This window comes from Cucurbitaria berberidis (genome assembly GCF_010015615.1).
Source record: "Cucurbitaria berberidis CBS 394.84 unplaced genomic scaffold K460scaffold_1, whole genome shotgun sequence".
Lineage (NCBI taxonomy): Eukaryota > Fungi > Ascomycota > Dothideomycetes > Pleosporales > Cucurbitariaceae > Cucurbitaria > Cucurbitaria berberidis.
The window spans coordinates 6,485,157-6,503,763 of record NW_024468935.1 but is presented as its reverse complement, the minus strand read 5'-3'; the positions used below and the strand labels follow the sequence as shown (position 1 = coordinate 6,503,763).

Genomic DNA, 18,607 nt, shown 5'->3' with positions numbered 1-18,607 from the left:
CGAGGCATCATGGGCGGTCCGCGACGGCGAGTAGAAGCCGCAACCCGGCCGCTATCTTCAGAACATTACCACCACGGTCCCCCGAGATCCCACAGCCCGACCTTGACCGACTCCAGATCCTTGTGGGAGACTGTTCTCGACGTACTGCGCCAGATCCTCGAAGTCCCGTCTACCATCGCGATATTGGCTCTTGGGTTTATCATTCCCGAAGTGAGAGATTGGATAAAAAGTATTGGGATGGGGAAGAACTTTGATCCTGAGAGGGACATTGGAAGTCTGGAGGGAAAGATTGTGCTGGTTACCGGAGGTACGAGTCTTCCCATCTCTCAATCGCTTAGGAAAGCGGGCGCATCATGAAGCTGATGTCAAGATTACAGGTAACGCGGGTCTAGGCAAACAGACAGTTGCCTACCTCTCCTCGCACAAGCCCGAACGCATCTACCTCGCAGCACGCACCGCATCCAAAGCCCGCGATGCAATTGCAGACATCCGATCCACGGTTCCGAATGCCTGCGAGATCGTTCACCTCCCGCTCGATCTGTCGTCTTTCTCCTCGGTCGCTGAAGCCGCAGCGACATTCAAAGCGCGAGAGTCGCGTCTCGATATCCTGATCAACAATGCGGGAATAATGGCGTGTCCCTATGACACTACGAAAGAAGGCTACGAAATCCAGCTCGGAACAAACCACATGGGTCACGCATTGCTCACAAGACTGCTGTTGCCAACCATGCTAGACACAGCGAAGCATCCCGGCGCCGATGTGAGAATAATAACGTTGAGCAGTACGGGCCACTATATCACCGTCCCGGGCGGTATGAGCTTTGATCAGCAAGGCCTTGAGCAGGAAAAGACGTGGCGCCGCTACGGCAATTCAAAACTCGCAAACCTCCTCTATGCGCGCGAACTCGCGGTTCGCTACCCACAGATTACGTCTGTATCCCTTCATCCAGGCGTCATTCTCACAGACTTGTTCCAATCCATGCGCACCAACGTCTTCTTGAAGATCGGTATGTGGATGTACGGCATTATCGGGTTGGTGTTGCCGGGGCATTATAAGACTCCGAAAGGTGGTGCGCTGAACTCGACATGGTGTGCCACAACGAGGAAGGAGGATTTGGTGAACGGGGCGTGGTACAAACCTGTTGGAGTGCTCAATGGAGGGAGTAAGTGGGCGAGGGATGAAGGATTGCAGAAGAAGCTTTGGGAGTGGACAGAGACCGAGTTGGAGAAGCATGGGTATTAGCGAAGAGCTTGATGACGAAGAACATTTCAATGCATGTGTATTGTCATGATACCCTGGGTGTCTGCAATGGCGATTGTACGCCCATATACGTCCGATACTATACTGTGCTTGTATAATCACAAACCCGATGCCCCAGAAACCAAGGAAGCGGAAAGCTGAACTCGCTTCGCATTGTCTCCTTCACCAGGTATAAAGCGAAAGACCGAATTCGTTCCGGGAAATCCTCTCACGATCCGTCCGTGATACCCGGAACTGCGCTCGCCACCTTCACTCTCTGTACGAGCTCGAACATCTTCGGCAGTAGCTCATTGATGCGGAAAGGCTTGGTGACAACTTCATCCTGTACAATAACGTCAGCATATCCCTTGAATAACTCACAGACCCGAGGATTTTACCATTCCCGCCTCCAACGAACTAACGACCTGCTCTCGTCTTGCATTGCCAGTACAAGCGATGACTGGTACATGCCCGTTGAGCTTTCCCTCCCGTTGCCATTCTCGAATCTTACGTACACATGTCAAACCATCCATGACGGGCATTTCCTGGTCTAGAAGAATGACCGACAAAGGGATCAGCGCTGTTGCAGGAGTCGTAGCATCCTCACTCCGCCAGAAGCACGACTTTTCTAGGACGGCAAGGCACTCGACACCGTGGTTTGCGATATGGACTGTGCATCCGACTTTGCGCAGCTGATTCGCCGTGACCTTTTGATTGATGAGATTGTCTTCAACAAGCAGAATGTGTAAGTCGCTCGGAACCAGTGAGTTGGGAATGCTCGACTCGGCACGCGGATGAGGAGTGCCTGAGAGTGCGCCATTCTCGTATGCAAGCGCTGCTGCCAATGTCTTCTTGGCAGAGTGTACGCCTGGTGTTGATTCGTCCTCAAACAGCCGTTCGTCAGCAGCCTCGGGCTTGTATCGTCTTGCTTTGATATAAAAGGCAAAGGTGCTGCCCTGGCCTGGGACAGAGTAGACGCCTATTTGCCCTCCTTGGAGTTCGGTCAGTTCACGGGAGATGAACAGCCCAAGTCCGGATCCGCCGTACTGCGAATATGTTTTCGCGGACGCTTGCGAGAAGCGTCGGAACAGGTTTGACACTTCTTCTGCTGTAAGGCCTTTGCCCGTGTCGCAAACATCAAACTGGAGATATACATCTTCCCCTTTGCCCCACTCGGGGGCTGACATGGGGTCTGCACGAGCCGTTCGCTGTGGGATGAAGGATACGTTGGTCGTGCCGGCGCAAGGAGGCTGTACGGACGCTCCGAGAACAACACTGATCTTCTTGGCGTCCTCTTTCCTCGTAAATTTGATCGCGTTGGTAAGCAGGTTAATTAGGATCTAAGGAAATCAGCGACTGGAAAATCCCGACAGCTCGAAGACTTACTTGTAGGAGCCTCGCTGGATCAAGCAATATCCAGTCGATGCCCAAGTCAGTATAAGTCTGCTCGACCTTGAAGCAGGCAGCGATCTTTGCTTCGGCTAACTCTGCCTCGTACATTGATAGAACCCTTTCAACAAGCGTAGTCGGTTTGACACGGTCTGGGGCTATGAGAAGTAGGTTTGAGTCGAGTTTTGACAGTGTGAGTGTGTCATCCACGATGCGCTTCTGATGCTGGGCGCACAATAGAATAGTCTGGACAGAATCGAGAATGGATGCTTGTAATTCATCAGGGATGGACCCAGCATTCTGTCCTTCATGGTTCTTTGTGACTTCTGTATAGTGTCAACTTCTACGCAAAGCACTAAAAGGCTTCCGAGACAGGACAGCGGACAGGGAGCTTACCGAGAGGTTCCAAGTCAAAAGACGTGAGAATGCCGTCTGCAGATTGAATAATTGCTGATAGTGGGTTTCGCATCTCATGACATGTCTTTCACGTCGTCAGCTCTCGGATGCAGGGATGCTATTGTCTGAGTAGCTTACCATGTCAATGAAGTTGTCGCTTTGTCGCTTAGTCTCCAAGGCATCTTCTAACCTTTGCTCTTTTTCAACAAGTTGTGGTGTAATATCGGTGACGTAGATTCCTATCCATTCCAGTTCGTCATGCTCGTTCCATTCTCGGGACGCATGCGCAAGCAACCACCTCCAAGCCTCAGGCTTATTCAAGGCATCTGTTGTCGAAAAGTTCTTGAGCACGCGGAATTGAAAGATGGGTTCGAAATTGCGATTGTCAGATTTAGCCAGTTTGGCAAGATATTGGTCGAAGATATGTCGGTCGTCTGGATGCGTTGGGAACGAATACCCGGATGGCGAGCATTCGTCAATCTTCAGATTGGTAAGTGTCGCGTAAGTTGGGTTTCTCCACTTTAGCTCGCCAGAAGGAGAATATAACGCAAGGCCCACGGTTGCGAGATTGGCCAATTTGGTGAAAGCTCGCTCTTGATCGCGGGCCTTTTGCCACCGTTGTCTCAACTTCTCTCGTTCCTCTGGCACAAGAATACCTGCCGCAGCCTTCATAAATTTATCCATTAACGAGCTCACAAAGGTTTGATAGGCGGCATCGTATGGACGTTGAGGATTGATCGCAAAGAACAGGAATCCGACCGAGCCGGGGCCATCGACCCGCTTGATAGGACAGATCAATGCTGAACGACATCGAGAGTCGAGACCTCGTCTAGGTATCTTTACTTGAAGAGACTTCGGAAAATTGTGCTCCTTATCGCTGATGATAATATTCTTCTCTGAGATCCACGCGGTGCGAAATAGCTTTACGAGCAAGTTGTGGTCCTCAGTGAGATCCAGACTGTCGACTGCTATGGGGTGATCGGACTCTAGGCCCACCAACTTTTCAAGTTTGAGCGCAGTGGGTACCAGATCTTCGATTGTTGCATGCCCGCGCTTTCCGGGATGAGGGTCTTGGGGAGCGGAGTACATAATACAGAACGGGAAGTCCTGAGTATTGGCTTCGATAATTTGACGGACTTTTGACCAGTAAGACTCGATGCCATCTCCCCAGGCGATCATGTTTTCGGCCTGGTCTAGTGTCTGCTGTCTTCGCTTGAGAACAACGTCGGTCGTCGATTCCCAGAATTCTTTCATTACGCCGACCATCCTGCCGTTGTCATCTGAAATTGGTAGAACACTCCAAGAGAAGTATGCCTCCTCCCAAGGCAAGCCTCCTCTGGGGACTGGATGATAGTAGTCATGATATTGGGCAGGTTGACCACTCAGCCAAACCTCTTTGATGCCGCTATACTTTGTTGCCCAAGCTGGACCTGCTCCCACAGATCCATGCACACCCATGGCCTCGGGGTGCCGATGACCGAGAAGTTTTGAACATGCTTCATTGTACAGCATAAAAGGATCTTCGAGTCCGAAGTAGATGGCCCGGGCCTGCGGGTTGCTAACGATCGATATCGCGTATTGGCGAACAATAGGGTTCCAGGATGCCATTGGTCCAACTCTTGTTCGTGACCAGTCGTAGTTCCGCAACCATTGCACAAATTCAGGTGCATCTGGAATATCGTGTCGGGTCCAATCTAATATGCGAACGAAGCTGTCCTCTGGAGAGGCCGAGGCCGCGGGTGAGGGAATTGAGCGCTGTAGCTCATTACTTGAAACGACAAAAGGTGAGAACTCCCAGGACAACTCGTCAGTTCGTACGCGCTTCCGTGGTCTCGCTGAATCGTTGCTGTCCGTTGGAGACCGATCTCCAAACCTTGTCTGTGACTGCAGGATCCCGAATCGATTTCCCACAGCAGACATGCACCACATCAAGCGAGCATAGGGTATACTCTTCGTCTTGCCGTGTTCAATTCCCTCCCACATGGGAGGGTCTTCCGCCCATTCCTTGAAAGCTTGATGAGGGAGTTCGATACTTTCGAGCCATGCCGTGAACGACGAGTTGGCATAGACCATAGATAGATCCGTATGCCTGCCATTGACCATATCATAGCTAACGATGGCAGATGGCAACGCGTGGCAGTCTAGGAACGAGACAAGGAGAGAAAGGTCGACGTCAAGTTCGGAAGACATTGTGGTCTTCGCCTGCAAGACAGGAGGTAGGAGAGACGGCAGTGGTGTGAAGCTAGCTAGACGATAATAGGAACACCAAGCTGATCACTTTGTCCGATGTGAGAATCGATACGCTAAGGTGCAGCTCAAGAAAGCCGCGATGAAAGGGTAAGGGTGGAAGTCGAGAGGGAAACAAGCGCAATTTGGATAGAGAAGACTTACGCTGTCAAAAGGTACATTTTTGAGTGAAGTCGGAGTGAGAACATGGCTACAGAATATCAGACCTACGACTTGCCGGATTCGGTACAAACTGCAGGCGGCATCGGATGTGGCAAGACATCTGATTGGGCCAGTACGTATTACCAGACTTCTTTTTGTGGCAACATTAACGCAGTGCATTTCTACGTGCGGGCTGACGAGCGAATGTACATATGCAAGCGGCTGGATTGGGGTGATGAGGCGTAGACGCTTAAAATTAGCCTGATGAATGCTACGAGTAGCTGAGTCTGTGCCAACGCGCGCACCATGTGAAGTATGGGTATTGTGGCGCTCGTCCCGGTAAGTTGGGTTTGAGGTGGCCTGCGTAGCTACATTATCTCGCAAGTGTAGGACGGCTTGGTGAAACTATTCGAATAAGATCAACATATGCAAATATCTTCGCTCTCGTACGAAAATGCACACAGCAGGCGCACCCTAGGAGTGAGTGACAAAGAATCGAACAGTTTCAAGACGTGTCAGCTCTAGCAACCGGCCGCTGATCGCATACCGAGGTTTCCAGGATTGAGTTTAGTGAGGCTTAGTTGATAAGGTGCGGTGCTTGTATGGACTCTTGTGCGAAGTTACGAATGTGGCGTGTCAAGACGGCCGATTGGCAAAAAGAAAATGCAGCAAATAGAGCCTGCGATTGGGAGGACGTGCGGACGTAGGATCAAGAACACTCATGAATCAGGATGAAATTAACTTAGCGATACCCGAGCAAAAGGAACAAACTGCAGGTGCTCCGTCCTCTACGATTGGCCGCTTTGGTTCGTGTATGTCATGTACGACCTATTACCCAAGAACCTGCATCTGAGGCAGGCACTAAATCTGCTTGTTTTTTTGACGCCTTGGGCACCCCGCCTTTTTCTCGAAGAAACTTATGGAAGCGGTTGTAACCTGCTTAGTCGGTATATCGTACTCATAAGAGGCATTAAAGTTTTGTAGGTGGCGCAACAGAGACTCTCATACTGAATAACTATTCGCAACGAAACGAACGGGCTATTCACTATAACTTTGCTGGTTGCTGGATCACTCTCAAGTCATCCCGGCTGATCTCTGCTATGCTCTTCTTGCCAAGGTTCGCTAGTGAATTGTCGGTATCGGCAAGCATGCAGTTTAAAACGTGGCGTACACCTTCTTCTCCGCCCATAGCAAGTCCATACACGTATGGCCGTCCAACAAGAACAGCCCGTGCGCCCAAAGCAAGGGCTTTCAGTACGTCCGAGCCGGTGCGTATGCCACTGTCAAAGAGGATTGTCAAGCCCGAGCTCTTTACCCTATCGTCTGCACCAATCTCAGCTAATGCATCAAGTGAGGCCATGGCCCCATCAAGCTGTCTTCCTCCATGATTTGAGACCACAATGCCCTCGATGCCATGATCGATAGCTCTGTGTGCGTCTTCGACTGTCTGAATACCCTTCAGGACAATGGGTCCATCCCAGTACTTGCGTAGAGTCTGCAAGTCATTCCAATCGCGATAGCTTCCAGACGCAATAAGGGAGGTGAAGAACATCGCTTTCTTCATAACGCCTGCATGTGCAAGCACCTTTGCTGCACCGCCAACGCTCCCTGGGCGTTTGAGAATTTGCCAGATCTCAGATATCTTCTCGCTTACACTCCGCGTATCCTCGGCCTGCTCCTTTTCGTACATGCGCTGGAAGACAGGATCGGAAAAGCCGACTGCGCAACCGGTGCCGTAAATGAAAGGCAAATAGCTCTCATCAAGATCACTCGGTCTCCAGCCGATCATAAAAGTGTCGAGAGTAACGACCAGTACCTGGAAACCACTCGCTTTCGCGCGGCGCAACAAGCTCGCTGTGAATTCTTCCGCCTGAGGTTTTGGCCAATAGAGCTGGTACCAGCGATCTCCATCTCCATTGGCTTCGGCAACTTGTTCGATCGATCTCGTTGCAGCAGTACTAAGAATCATGGGGACCTTGACGGACGCGCAAGCTCGAGCAGTTGCCTCCTCGGCTTCACGATGAAGGATTCCTTGCACACCGATTGGAGCTGCGAGCAAGGGGGTTGGGTAACGGCGTCCAAAGATTTCCACAGACATGTCTCGTCGCGTGGCCTGTACTAGCATCCACGGGCGGAGGCGGTAGCGTTGGAAAGCCGACATGTTGGCGGCATAAGTCGATTCGCTACTCGCAGAGCCATTTACGTACAAGAAGTTGGGTAATGGAACGGCGGCTCTAGCAGCAGCTTCCCATTGCGCAGGCTTCGTTGAATACTTCGGCCGGCGTAGACTGCCATAAATTTCGCGCTGGTATTGGACATAGGAGTCCGGATCCGGCTCGTAGTACTGTGTCTCGGTGCTGTTGGAACGCCCGGTAGCCATTATAATGAATACCTCTGATGAGGGGGTTCGAAGAGAAAGAAGGCCCTATCGCGATTGCGATCGATGTGCAACCAAATTGGCCAATACCCCGGAAAGATTCTACTAGGATAGTAGTTGACGTTCTATGATTTCTCGAGACAATGGTTTGAAGTGAAGCAGAAGCGAGGGACCCGGATTGTGGCGGATAGAGGCTGATGATGTTGTGGAGTAAAAGGAGGTGTGGAGATAGGACGCGCGGGTGCCGAGGTTCGAGCATCCTGGTCAACCCTGTCTCTGCGACCCACACTCTCCGCGGTTCCCCGCGTAGTGTCATAATGTTCGACAGACGAGCGTCCACGGATACATGTATTTCGGAAAAAGATTATGGTCCGGTTTTCACGCGTATCCTCATAGCAACCGGCGGATGGTACAAGCTGAAGATTGCGCATCCACAAGCGCGAAGCATGATTTGAAGAGTCTTGGCAGAAAGAAGTCGTGTTTGTAGTTTGCTCACACCGCCCTCCGCTTTCTTGCCGCCGAACGACTGCTTATACAATGCCTTCGAAGTTTATCTGTAGTCGCTCTAGCTTCCCCTACCCGTTACCAACACCAAGTTCGCGATGCTCTCGGCATGGAGCAAGGCGTCCCTCTTCATCGGCTTGATAGCGATACTATACACACTCTATCGAACCTCTCCGTCGCTACGTACCTCGCTATGTGCAGCGACATACCCTGCCAATGCCGAAAGGCTCCACTCCGGATACTTCGGATATGAATGTGCCGGCAAACCTCATCACTCGAGCTGGAGCAGCTGGTGGCATCCAGAGCGGAGTGACGGCATTCACGAAGGGCATATGGGCGCAGGGGCTATCACCGAGCGATGGAACATATTGTACCATCTCGGTGGTAACGGACCGTGGGTCGAGAAGGTCATAGACGTTGTCGATGGAGGCATTGTAGTCCCTGAAGGCTGCGAGATCGAGCAGGTGCACATGGTGGGTGATGGCCACCTGATGAACTGAAGTGGTCAAGTGCTGATGTCCTCGAAGATGTCTAGACATGCTGAGCGATATCCTACGAGAAGAGCTGGCGACAGTGGGTTATAGTACTCTTACCAATCAACTATAACGGCTTACGGTGAGTAGGCCAGAGAGCGGTCGTGGAACGCATGAAGCAGAGCGGCAAGACATTTACAGGCAATCTTGCTTTCTTCAACCGCTGGCAACTCTTTTGGACAGGTAAATTCTCTCTCTATACATAGCACAAAAGTACCACTTCCATCTAATGCGGCTCTCTTCGCTCCTCTTCGTTCCTCTTCTCTCTATCCATCAATCGCTGCATCTCCTATAAATATCTCGAGGCGCGTTACTAATCATACACTGAAAGATGACTCAAGCCTTGAACAGTTGACGAGCACTGGTCCCTTCTCTGGCACTCTAGGCTCCTTTACCACTGGCGTTCGTCTACGCACCCGGTATAAGCATCTTCAACCGGATCGCACCACTACATTCTGGGCCAGCGACTCCAATCGCGTCATTGAGACAGCGAAGTACTTTGCCCTTGGATTCTTCGGCATTGACTACCAAGATTCGAATACGGCGGCCCTTGAAGTCATATCGGAGCACTTCTCGCTCGGTGCGGATACCCTGACACCAGGTCGGACATGCTTGGCCAACAAGAGAGACGAAGATGAAGGCCAAAGAAAGGGTTATCGTTTGATGGGTGAGTATCGAGCTACCTACCTCAGTGCCATCCGCGAGCGCTTGCTTGAGCAAACAACCATGGACTTTAATGATCAAGAGATTTATGCCATGCAGGAGATGTGTGGCTTCGAGACGACTGTACGCGGGCGGAGCGATTGGTGTGATGTCTTCACGCAGGACGAGTTTCTCAGCTTCGAGTATGCACGTGACTTGCTCCACTACTATCGTGCCGGGCCAGGTCAGAAGTACGCTGCAAGCATGGGGTGGCTGTGGCTGAACGCGACGACCAATCTCTTGCTCGAAGGGCCCGGAGCAGGGCCTCTTTTCTTCAGCTTGTAAGTCCGGTTTCCACACGTACAAAACAATGAAGAAACTGAGATTAGACAGCGTTCACGATGGCGACATAGCCCCGATGATTACAGCCCTCGATGTCATCAACGACGTTGAACACTTACCCATCAATCACATCCCACACTCGCGCAAATGGCGCAAGTCGCAAGTGTCTCCCATGGGCGGCCGTGTCATCTTCGAGCTACTCAACTGCAATCAGACCAGCTCGCCAGGAAAGTTCGTCAGACTCAACATCAATGATGGTATCACCGCGGTACCAGGCTGCGACAACGGACCTGGAAACAGCTGTCCCCTGGCGCAATTTGCAGCTAGGACAAAGAAGAAGGGAGAGGAAGTGGGTGACTTCAGAGAGCTGTGTGGGCTGGATGAAAATGCAGCTGGCAGGATCACTTTCCTGCATCAGTGAGGATGTTTCGGGGATGTCTGGGTGAAGCCTACCCCCCTCAAACAGCTACGATGTAGCCTATATAATATGGCTAGGGGAAATGAGATGACCTTTTTTAAATACTACGTGAGCCTTGTTTGAGCACATGGGCCCTCCCTTTGTAATGGCCTCTTAGAGCACGTGAAGTCGCGATGGTGCGTAAACGGGCTAATGGCACGCGACGCGGGGGAAGTGGCCCCAGCTCTAAACAGCTTCTAGTCGTCGACGTCAGGCTGTGTGATCGCTACATTTGTAGCCTCCCTCAAATACAAACACAGTCTTGTCGATGTACAGGAATCCACTCTTCGCCTTCACCAAGCGCTCACTTGTCCTAATCAAATTCAGTAATCGATCCTCGATTAGAATCCGCTTGTCAGCCGCGGCCCGCGCCTTTCACATCCAACCCCGCCTCGGCGCAGCCTACAACATGCCACAGTCCCCCAAGATCGTCAAAGTCGAAGAGCTCCCTCCCAACGAAGCGAAATGGGTAGAATTTCAAAAGATCTCCTGGCACGACCAAACAGGCAAACCTCGTGTCTGGGAAGCAGCCTCGCGCAAGACGCGCGGTAAATCAGGTGTCGACGCTGTTGCAATCAACACGATCATCCGACACCCCTCTCGCCCACCCTCCACCATCATAATCTTGCAATACCGCCCACCTATTGACGCTGTATGCGTAGAATTGCCTGCCGGTCTAGTTGACGAGGGAGAGTCGCCGAGCGATGCAAGTGTGAGGGAGCTACATGAGGAGACGGGCTATAAAGGGAAATTGAAGTTCATTAGCCCGACGATCGTTAGTGATCCGGGATTGAGTACTGCAAATATGCAACTGGCAACAGTCGAAGTCAATCTTAAAGAGGACGACAAGGAGCCGGAGCAGGTGCTGGATGATGGTGAATTCATTGAGCGGGTGGTTGTGCCGCTGGAAGAGCTGTACGACAGGCTCGTGGAATATGATCAGGAGGGCAAAATAGTAGACGCGAGGCTGTGGCATTGGGCGGCAGGGTATCATGCTGCTAAGACGATGCTTTGAGAAAATCTCAACACATTCGCGGTCCTCATTATGGTTTGTCGAAGCTCATTTGATGAATTTCAAGCGTGCTGCAGTCTCATTAGACTTCATGTTCATAAGATTTGCTCTGTACTTTAGTGTGCAAAAACGACTTCAAGCAATCAAGACATACATAACAGATACTGAATCCCATACTTCATCGAGGCTGTAAGACAAAGACATAATAAGTTTCAAGCTAACGATTCTGGATATGAAAGAGGTTAATCACAAATTATTATTATTATGTTTTGCTACTTGAGATTGGGTAGAACAGATGAGCGAAATGAATCGCACCACTATGACTAACGCATAGAATAAGCTACGTAAGAGGTGGGACATGCTGCTGGTTAAACAGCGCAGCATAATGTTCTTTTAAGAACTTCGAATCAACAGCATCTAATGTAAAACAAAACCCCCTATGCTCCGTCCATGCCGCTAAATGCGAAGCGTTAAACAAAAAAATCGTTCCTCAAGTCCTCCCTTTCCTTAAGGCGATACTGCTCATTTCCATATATCCCATTCAAAGCTGTATGAAACTCCTCAATAACAGCAATTAATTTTGCCCTCTCTTCCTCCACACTCCCAATGTCGAATACAACCTCTCTTCTCGTATGGCCCTGACCAAACCAGATAGCGCCCCGACTCTCACTCCAATTGGCCTTCAGACCCTCCTCCAGCCCCCTCCTGCAAAATGCCAGGAGCTCAACATGTTGCTTCTCAGACAGCAGTGCATGAGAATCACCGCTATAAAATGGAATTGAATGGGGTACCATATTGTGCAGCATCTCAGCCATAAAAACACTGAGCTCCTCCATATACACAACTAATGCAGGTTTGCTGGCACATGTGGAAGCCATGGTTCGGCCCCAGATATATTCTAGTAGCGGGAGCTGAGAGAGCCATACCTCTAACATAAGCCTCAGGCCAGAGAGAACTTGTGGTTGCTGGAAGGATGAAGGGTCATGTTTCAGATGCTCGGTGCCTCGGATAAAGGCGTGTGTGATGGCTGCGATGGATTCCACGACCGATGATAGGCTGGTTGGCTGAGTGATTCGCAAATCGAAAACCATCGTATCGAAGACCGATGGCAGGGATTGTAGTATCGGCCTAGCGATGACAAAGGCAGTGCTCGACGAGAAAGCCTCCTCAAGATATGCGGGGAAAATGCCTTTCAGGAGCACAGATCGCAGGGCTGCCCGGTCAGCAGGCGGTGCTTCGTCCGCGCAAAGAGCGGTGGTGAGCTGATTCACGAGATACAATTGCTGGTTGTCGGCTGCCGCTTGCTGCGCTACAGTCTGAATGAAGACCGACAGTTGCTTCGCAGTTCCTGCATCGCTCACTTTGGGCGCGTATCCACACAAGCGGCCTACAACGTATGTAGGGTCTGCTGCTGGTAGTGGGAATGCGACCGAGTCCGTGAAGAATGGTAGCACAGGGCAGATGTCACCGGTGTACTGCTTCAAGAACTGGACAATCTTTTGCACAAACTCAACGTACGCTCCAGTCACTGTGTTGCCCTGTCGAAGTTGTTGATAGTTATGCTTCATGGACATCATGAAGTCCTTGAGCAATGCTGCGTATAGTCTTTTCACTTCGGCAGCGCGTGCGTGCTCAGTGAGAGAAGTGGTTTGTACGTCATCCCGCATATTGGACAGGATGCTAGAGATGAGAGCAAGACGTCGGGAGCGAATAGTCTCAGCAGTGATGTCCCATTCGCCATTCTGCTGATCGCAGAAAAATGGAAGGTTCTTCAGGAGTGGATGACCATGGTCGGTACGCACAATAGCATGTAGCAGACGATCCTGGAACCTAAGCATGGACTCACGGTCCACTAAGCATAAGACCATAGCCGATATGAACTCGTGACGATGTTCCTCGTAAGCAGTGGCGTCGCATTCGATCAAGGCAGCCATGAAGTATGGGCCGAATTTACGTGTTTGTTCCGTTTGACGCAGTTGTTGCCATGACACATGACTGAAAGAGTCTATGTAATATGACCAGCACCTCAGGCCTGATGTAATCTGACCTTTGGCGATGCGAACCCATGTGTCAACGCAATCCATCAGGAGGTTTTCGTCTGGCGAGCTTTCCGCACCAAATGCGTTGGAAAGCAAATGCCAAAGAGAGGCTTGAACAAAATCGAGCCTCGATGGCTTCGTTGCGTCACCAGAAGGCGATTGGCTGATGTCCTCTAACTCATCCGGGTCCGGGAATTCGCCATAATCCTGACTTTCCTCGCTTGTTTGTTGGCTCACATCTTTATTTGTGAGGAGCTTCTGGCACGTTGTATATTCTTGAAGAAGTAGCAGGGTGTCTCTGATCACACTGACAAGACGTTGATCCTCGAGATGCGGGAGCTCAAGCAGGTGGACAACCTCAGAGTCTCGGAGAAATGTCTCCAGCGTCATCTGGTTTTTGGCGTGCTGTATGGCCTTTCTCATACCTGCAATACAGTCTCGCAGCGTCGCAATTACTTGTTCCTGATTCTTTTGCATCGTCTGTCGAACCATGATTGCAGAAACATCTGTCGTCCCATCTAAAACGCCCGACTTCAAGAAGTCGTCGGCTTCACTCTTCGCTAACCTATATTGCCTCAGTGTCTGAAGCATTATGTCCTTGTGCCATAGCGCGAAAGGCTGCGCGGACGTAGGCGGCTCCTCTGTTGACAATTGGAAGGTTGTAAGATTAGCCCAGGCGCGTACATTGAGTCTACATGCTTCGCGATGGGAGTTTTGGTGGTTGACAAGATGTCGAACATGATCCAGTTTTGGCCGGCAAGGTGGAGGTGCAGCCCAATAGAGGGTAGAGAGAAGATCATGGTGATTGCGGAGTGCTGTTAGGCTCTCTTCATCGAGGGGTTGGTCGTTCGGATAGGTACGACCGTGGTTGGGAATAGTGCGAAACACGAAACTACGAATCTTCTTCTCTTCGTATACGTCCCTCATACCTCGGAGGCCTAATGCGAGACTTTTCAAAGCCACGTGGAAGGAGTTCTCATTTGGCTCCAGGGTCAAATTCTGTTCCGTCGCAAGGTTTTCGAGGAAAGACACAGAACCAGTGCTTGCCTCACGTCGGAGCGGTCGGAGTCCATTCTTGCCAAAGTAGTCAAAGACAGTATTGAGCATCTGCTCTGGCCGCTTCCAATGCCAATGACTGATGAGTCTGTGGCATCTTGCCAAGTTGGCACGCACATATTCGTTGAGCGAGGTGTTGTGGTCTCTGTAGGTACCTGGGTACAGTTGAAAAAGACGTTTGAGAAGATCCCTGATCCAACTCCAGTTATCTCCCTTGAATGATGATCGTCCGTCCTTGTTGGGGATTCCAGATATGTCAACTTCGATGAATGGGAGGAAGGTAAATACTGTGGCCCACGTCGACTCGAAGGTTTGGATATGCGTGGCCTTTGCTACTGGTAAAGAAAGCTCTTGGCTAACGATATCCCAGAATCCCCAACCAGGGAGTGCAATGTTCTCTAAGATATGCATGCAAATGACAATACTCTCGGCGATTACGTCGGTCTCTTGAACACCGTTGACTCGCACGGCATGTCGCTCATTGTTCTCTAGAAACCCGCTTAGTTCCGCCGCTCCATGTCGTACTAGATGTCCGACTAAGATTTTTGATATACTCTTGACTACGTTCGAAACCTCGGTCTGACGGCTCTTTTCGATATTTTGGTGTTGAGCTATTCGGTGGATCTGTACACTGAAGACCATCAGGTAGGACATAGCACGAACGCTGTTTCGCAGAGCACTTGAGCTTAAGCCTTGTTCACCCATTGTAGAGTATGCCAAAATCAGTCGGTCGAATAGGGTTTGCACCAGCTGAAATGTCTTCGACACGAAGTCCGTACGGTCTATGGAGTCGAGAAAGCTGAGGTGAGAGGAGACGTAGGTAGTTAGTGACCGTATAAAGCTAGCTGAATGCACCAGGACTTCTTCGCGTGGGGTGGAGCCCATGCGCGTATCTTTTGGCTGGTCTTCTAAAGGCGCCCATATTTCCTGCATAAGATTCTGTATACCAGAAAAGGTCTCATCGTTCCAAGGCCCACATCTGATTGACTGCGTATCATGAGTGATAGCACAGTAGCCAGCCGGTTCGTCCAAGTCTCGGCTATCTGACGTGCCAATGCACAAAGCTCGCCGGAAATCTTCTGAGCCGATGAACGTTGAGCAGTGGAAATAGGTTTCGGATACGAGCGAGTGCACGTCGAATGTGATAGGATATCGCGTACCATAGGGACCAAGGCCTTGGAGCACAGGCATATCCATTTCGGATTTCGCCTCGATATTTTGAACTGCTACAGCTTTCAGTATCTCTTGGATTGCGGGTTCACTCGGCTGTCGATACTCTCGTGCGTCAACATCAACCCGATGCGCCCGGGTTTTGCGACTCAGGCGCCTTCTGGTTGGATGTGCTAGTTTAGTAGGGTTCTCTACTGGACGCTCTCCTATGTCTTGCGCCGAAGGAAGCGGCGGTAGAACCGCATCTTTATCGGCCAGAAAACGCGCAAGCACGGGGTTGTTATGAGACTGGTCGTGAGGCAGTGGGACACCGAATTGCTGATCAACACGGTGTAGGCCCTTTTCGAAGGCGATCTTTTTATGGCCACGCCCGAAGTCTTTTTCGTCACCCTCCAGCTGCGCAGTTCTAAACGCAAGTAGACCACTACGTCTCGCTGAATACTCTGGTGCTGCCCCAGAGGTTGCAGTCTTTTTTCGTCGCTGTGAGGATCTCATTGTCTGGGTGGAAGAACGTTGAAATATATGAAGACCAGGTGGGAGATCCCTACGTCGGCCAGGACGCGAGATCTCGGTTCCAGAGCCCGACCTTGCATCAAAGCCTTTCGAAGAGTCGGCCTCAGTAGTCAGCCGTCTTTGTGTGCGCTGCTGATTGTTGACCTTGTCTACTAATGGACTTCGTTTGGCAGAGCGTTGTTGCATTCCCGCGTTCGCCGTAGGTTTCAGCGTTCCCTGACGCCATTGCTGAAGAGTGAGATTGGCGTCCTCCGTGTCGCAAGCGTTGTGCAATCGTATCTGCTTGTCGTTTGGGTTTTGACGAGCCAAGTCGGATCTTCGAAATGCTTGTCGTTTTGCGATCCTAAGAAACAGCGGTACATTGCTACTTCGCTTTGAGTGCGAAAGGTCTACGTCCACGATGCTCAAAGCCGGTGGTGGAGTCCTTCGGGCGTGCCTTGAGCTGTTGTGCTTTCTTCTTCCCGAAGGACCACTATACGACCGCTTTCCATTGCCCACATCCCTTGCAATGCCGTCCGAGGATTTCACTCGTTTCGACTTTGCAAAAGCATCAGTGAGCTTTGTCTGTTTCTTTCGCTTCGATCCAGCCCCGCCAAGCGTGGCAAGGGTTAGTCGATCATCCTCCATATCCGACATGTCGTCATCAGCATATCGGCTATCGAGCATTTCGGCTACTACAAATGCATCTTCTATAGAATCTTGCATATTTAGGACTGGACGAAGCGTAGAGACGCTGGGCTCATCATCAGGCCCATCGGATATGAGTATAAAGTCGTTTGATGGTGTACCAGATGCGGATGCTCTTCGCGAGTGAGCAGTACGCTGTGTGACTCTCTGGGCAATCCCGCGCTGAGGCCCGGTTGGCTCAGGAGAGTATGCAGCGTTTAAACGTGCCCGTTCTCGTTCACGCTCCTGAGTTTTGCGCCGTTCTTGTGCCTTCCTGTCGAACCGCAACCACGATGCCGGTAGTACACCTTTTATCTTCCTGCCCACCTTTCTCAATTCTTTATCGCTCTGCTCTGGTTCACTAGATGAATCAGCAGCTGAAGGTGAGTCTTCGATGGTCACTGTTCTCGTTGGCCGACGCAATTCACCACCAGAGCGTTGGACGCCATGGGGAATGGGTTCCGAATCAGACTCTGGCAATGGTTGAGGCTCCTCTACAACGGATGAGGTGGACGGAGTTGGTAAATTTGGAACAGGAGTCGTCACGACGTGCTTCCCTAGTCGGCGAGCTGAACCGTTTCCGTTCAATGGAGGGCTACTCGAATAAGGAGGTGAATTTGGGGGGATCGACCAAATGTCGCGTTGCAGTGCGTCATCTCCAAATATGTTCGTCGGCATCGTAGTGACTTGTGTTAAGGGAAAGTTGAGCTTCCTTCTCTTTGCCGCATTGGGAAGGTGAAGTTGAGTGGAAGCAACACGTCTCACTGGATCCGAAGGAGGGTGACAAGCCGAACTTCCTTTACGTGTATCTTTTCTTAGCTTTTGAATGACTGGTGTGGAGACTGCGATTTCGGGTTCCGCCGGACTACTCGAAGGGCTCATGTTCGGATCGAATTCTTTCTCTTGCGTTTCCAGGTCATGCCGTGATTGACGCTGTGAGGACTTGTCCCTAGGTACGGGCTTCAAACCTCTGCTTTGGACCTCTCTCCGATATAGTTCACTCTCTAATGCGTAAGGGTGAAGCTGGATAGGCTTCCGCTGACGAAAGTCGCGTCTCATCTCCTGCTCCGCAATTTGTCTTTGTAATGCTGTCGAAGATGGTATGACTACTTGAACTGCAGTCCGTCGATGCGGCGTGATGAAGGCGTCTGGAGGCGATTCCATGTCGGAAGGTGGATCTGATAGGGATTCATCCCCAGAATCGTCTGACAGTGGTGCGATACCAAATTCGCCGAGGATCATGGAGGCGTTTGTTGTCTTTCCTACAGTGCTCGTCATGAGTGGACGTGGCGGCAGCGTCGAACTTCCGAGGATTTGTGACGATATGGCAACATTGTCGTCCCGTTGCGAATCTAGCAATGGAGAGCCTTGTTGAAAGATAGGCAGTTTAAACAGTTGTGAAGATGGGGGCAATCTATTGCGTTGTGTCTTCGGCAATGGCGAGCTTTGGAGCGGATCAGGACTCTCTGTTGGCTCTCGCCCGGTATCGTGCGTAGGAGCAGGCGTGAAAGGAGACGGCGTGGGACGCTTTGGTGGAATGCGTTTCGTCGGCGGAGTGCTGATAATTTCCTGATCTTCTTGCTTTGCTGCATCTTCTGGAGTCTCGCCCCTGCATCCATCAATTCTGCTACGGTCCTGAGCCTCATCCTCGACATTTTTACAGCCACCTTCCCACCCAGCGCCATCATCGACGCGTTCGACGCGTCCATTCAACACTCCATCTTGCCTCGGACCCTGGCTTTCAAGCGAATCCTCTTCTTCTTCATCCGAGTCCAAAACAAATCCTTTTTGCCTCCATCTCGACATTGGGCCCGGTCTGCATGTTCGTGTGCGGTTCGAAAGTGGCGGGGTGGGATTCTGAGTCTTGGTTGTGTGGTCCATAC

General features: G+C 51.1%; 6 protein-coding genes across 6 annotated transcripts; 3 read left to right on the top strand and 3 right to left on the bottom strand.

Annotated features, from left to right (window-relative positions):
* Positions 1 to 237: 237 nt before the first annotated feature.
* On the top strand, positions 238 to 1,243 carry K460DRAFT_273592 (retinol dehydrogenase 12; the record flags this gene model as incomplete). Its single annotated transcript, XM_040927893.1, has 2 exons — positions 238 to 307; positions 378 to 1,243. 2 exons carry the CDS (start codon positions 238 to 240, stop codon positions 1,241 to 1,243), a joined length of 936 nt encoding a protein of 311 aa, XP_040794493.1.
* Positions 1,244 to 1,430: 187 nt separating this feature from the next.
* Positions 1,431 to 5,336, bottom strand: K460DRAFT_44023 (uncharacterized protein). The gene is made up of 4 exons (XM_040938427.1): positions 3,164 to 5,336; positions 3,026 to 3,110; positions 2,627 to 2,955; positions 1,431 to 2,580 (listed from the first exon to the last, which is right to left on the bottom strand). The coding sequence occupies exons 1-4, from the start codon at positions 5,213 to 5,215 to the stop codon at positions 1,618 to 1,620; spliced, it is 3,429 nt and encodes a 1,142-aa protein (XP_040794492.1). The 5' UTR covers positions 5,216 to 5,336; the 3' UTR covers positions 1,431 to 1,617.
* Positions 5,337 to 6,043: 707 nt separating this feature from the next.
* On the bottom strand, positions 6,044 to 8,001 carry K460DRAFT_362700 (FMN-dependent alpha-hydroxy acid dehydrogenase). Its single transcript, XM_040932691.1, has one exon. The coding sequence runs from the start codon at positions 7,791 to 7,793 to the stop codon at positions 6,459 to 6,461; it is 1,335 nt and encodes a 444-aa protein (XP_040794491.1). The 5' UTR covers positions 7,794 to 8,001; the 3' UTR covers positions 6,044 to 6,458.
* Positions 8,002 to 8,100: 99 nt separating this feature from the next.
* On the top strand, positions 8,101 to 10,323 carry K460DRAFT_325314 (phosphoglycerate mutase-like protein). Its single transcript, XM_040930587.1, has 5 exons — positions 8,101 to 8,767; positions 8,822 to 8,867; positions 8,915 to 9,010; positions 9,159 to 9,810; positions 9,863 to 10,323. The coding sequence occupies exons 1-5, from the start codon at positions 8,393 to 8,395 to the stop codon at positions 10,230 to 10,232; spliced, it is 1,539 nt and encodes a 512-aa protein (XP_040794490.1). The 5' UTR covers positions 8,101 to 8,392; the 3' UTR covers positions 10,233 to 10,323.
* Positions 10,324 to 10,479: 156 nt separating this feature from the next.
* K460DRAFT_362698 (uncharacterized protein) lies at positions 10,480 to 11,470 on the top strand. The gene has a single exon (XM_040932690.1). It carries the CDS (start codon positions 10,537 to 10,539, stop codon positions 11,281 to 11,283), a length of 747 nt encoding a protein of 248 aa, XP_040794489.1. The 5' UTR covers positions 10,480 to 10,536; the 3' UTR covers positions 11,284 to 11,470.
* Positions 11,471 to 11,549: 79 nt separating this feature from the next.
* On the bottom strand, positions 11,550 to 18,533 carry K460DRAFT_362697 (uncharacterized protein; the record flags this gene model as incomplete). Its single annotated transcript, XM_040932689.1, has 1 exon — positions 11,550 to 18,533. One exon carries the CDS (start codon positions 18,528 to 18,530, stop codon positions 11,751 to 11,753), a length of 6,780 nt encoding a protein of 2,259 aa, XP_040794488.1. The 3' UTR covers positions 11,550 to 11,750.
* Between the last annotated feature and the right edge of the window lie 74 nt (positions 18,534 to 18,607).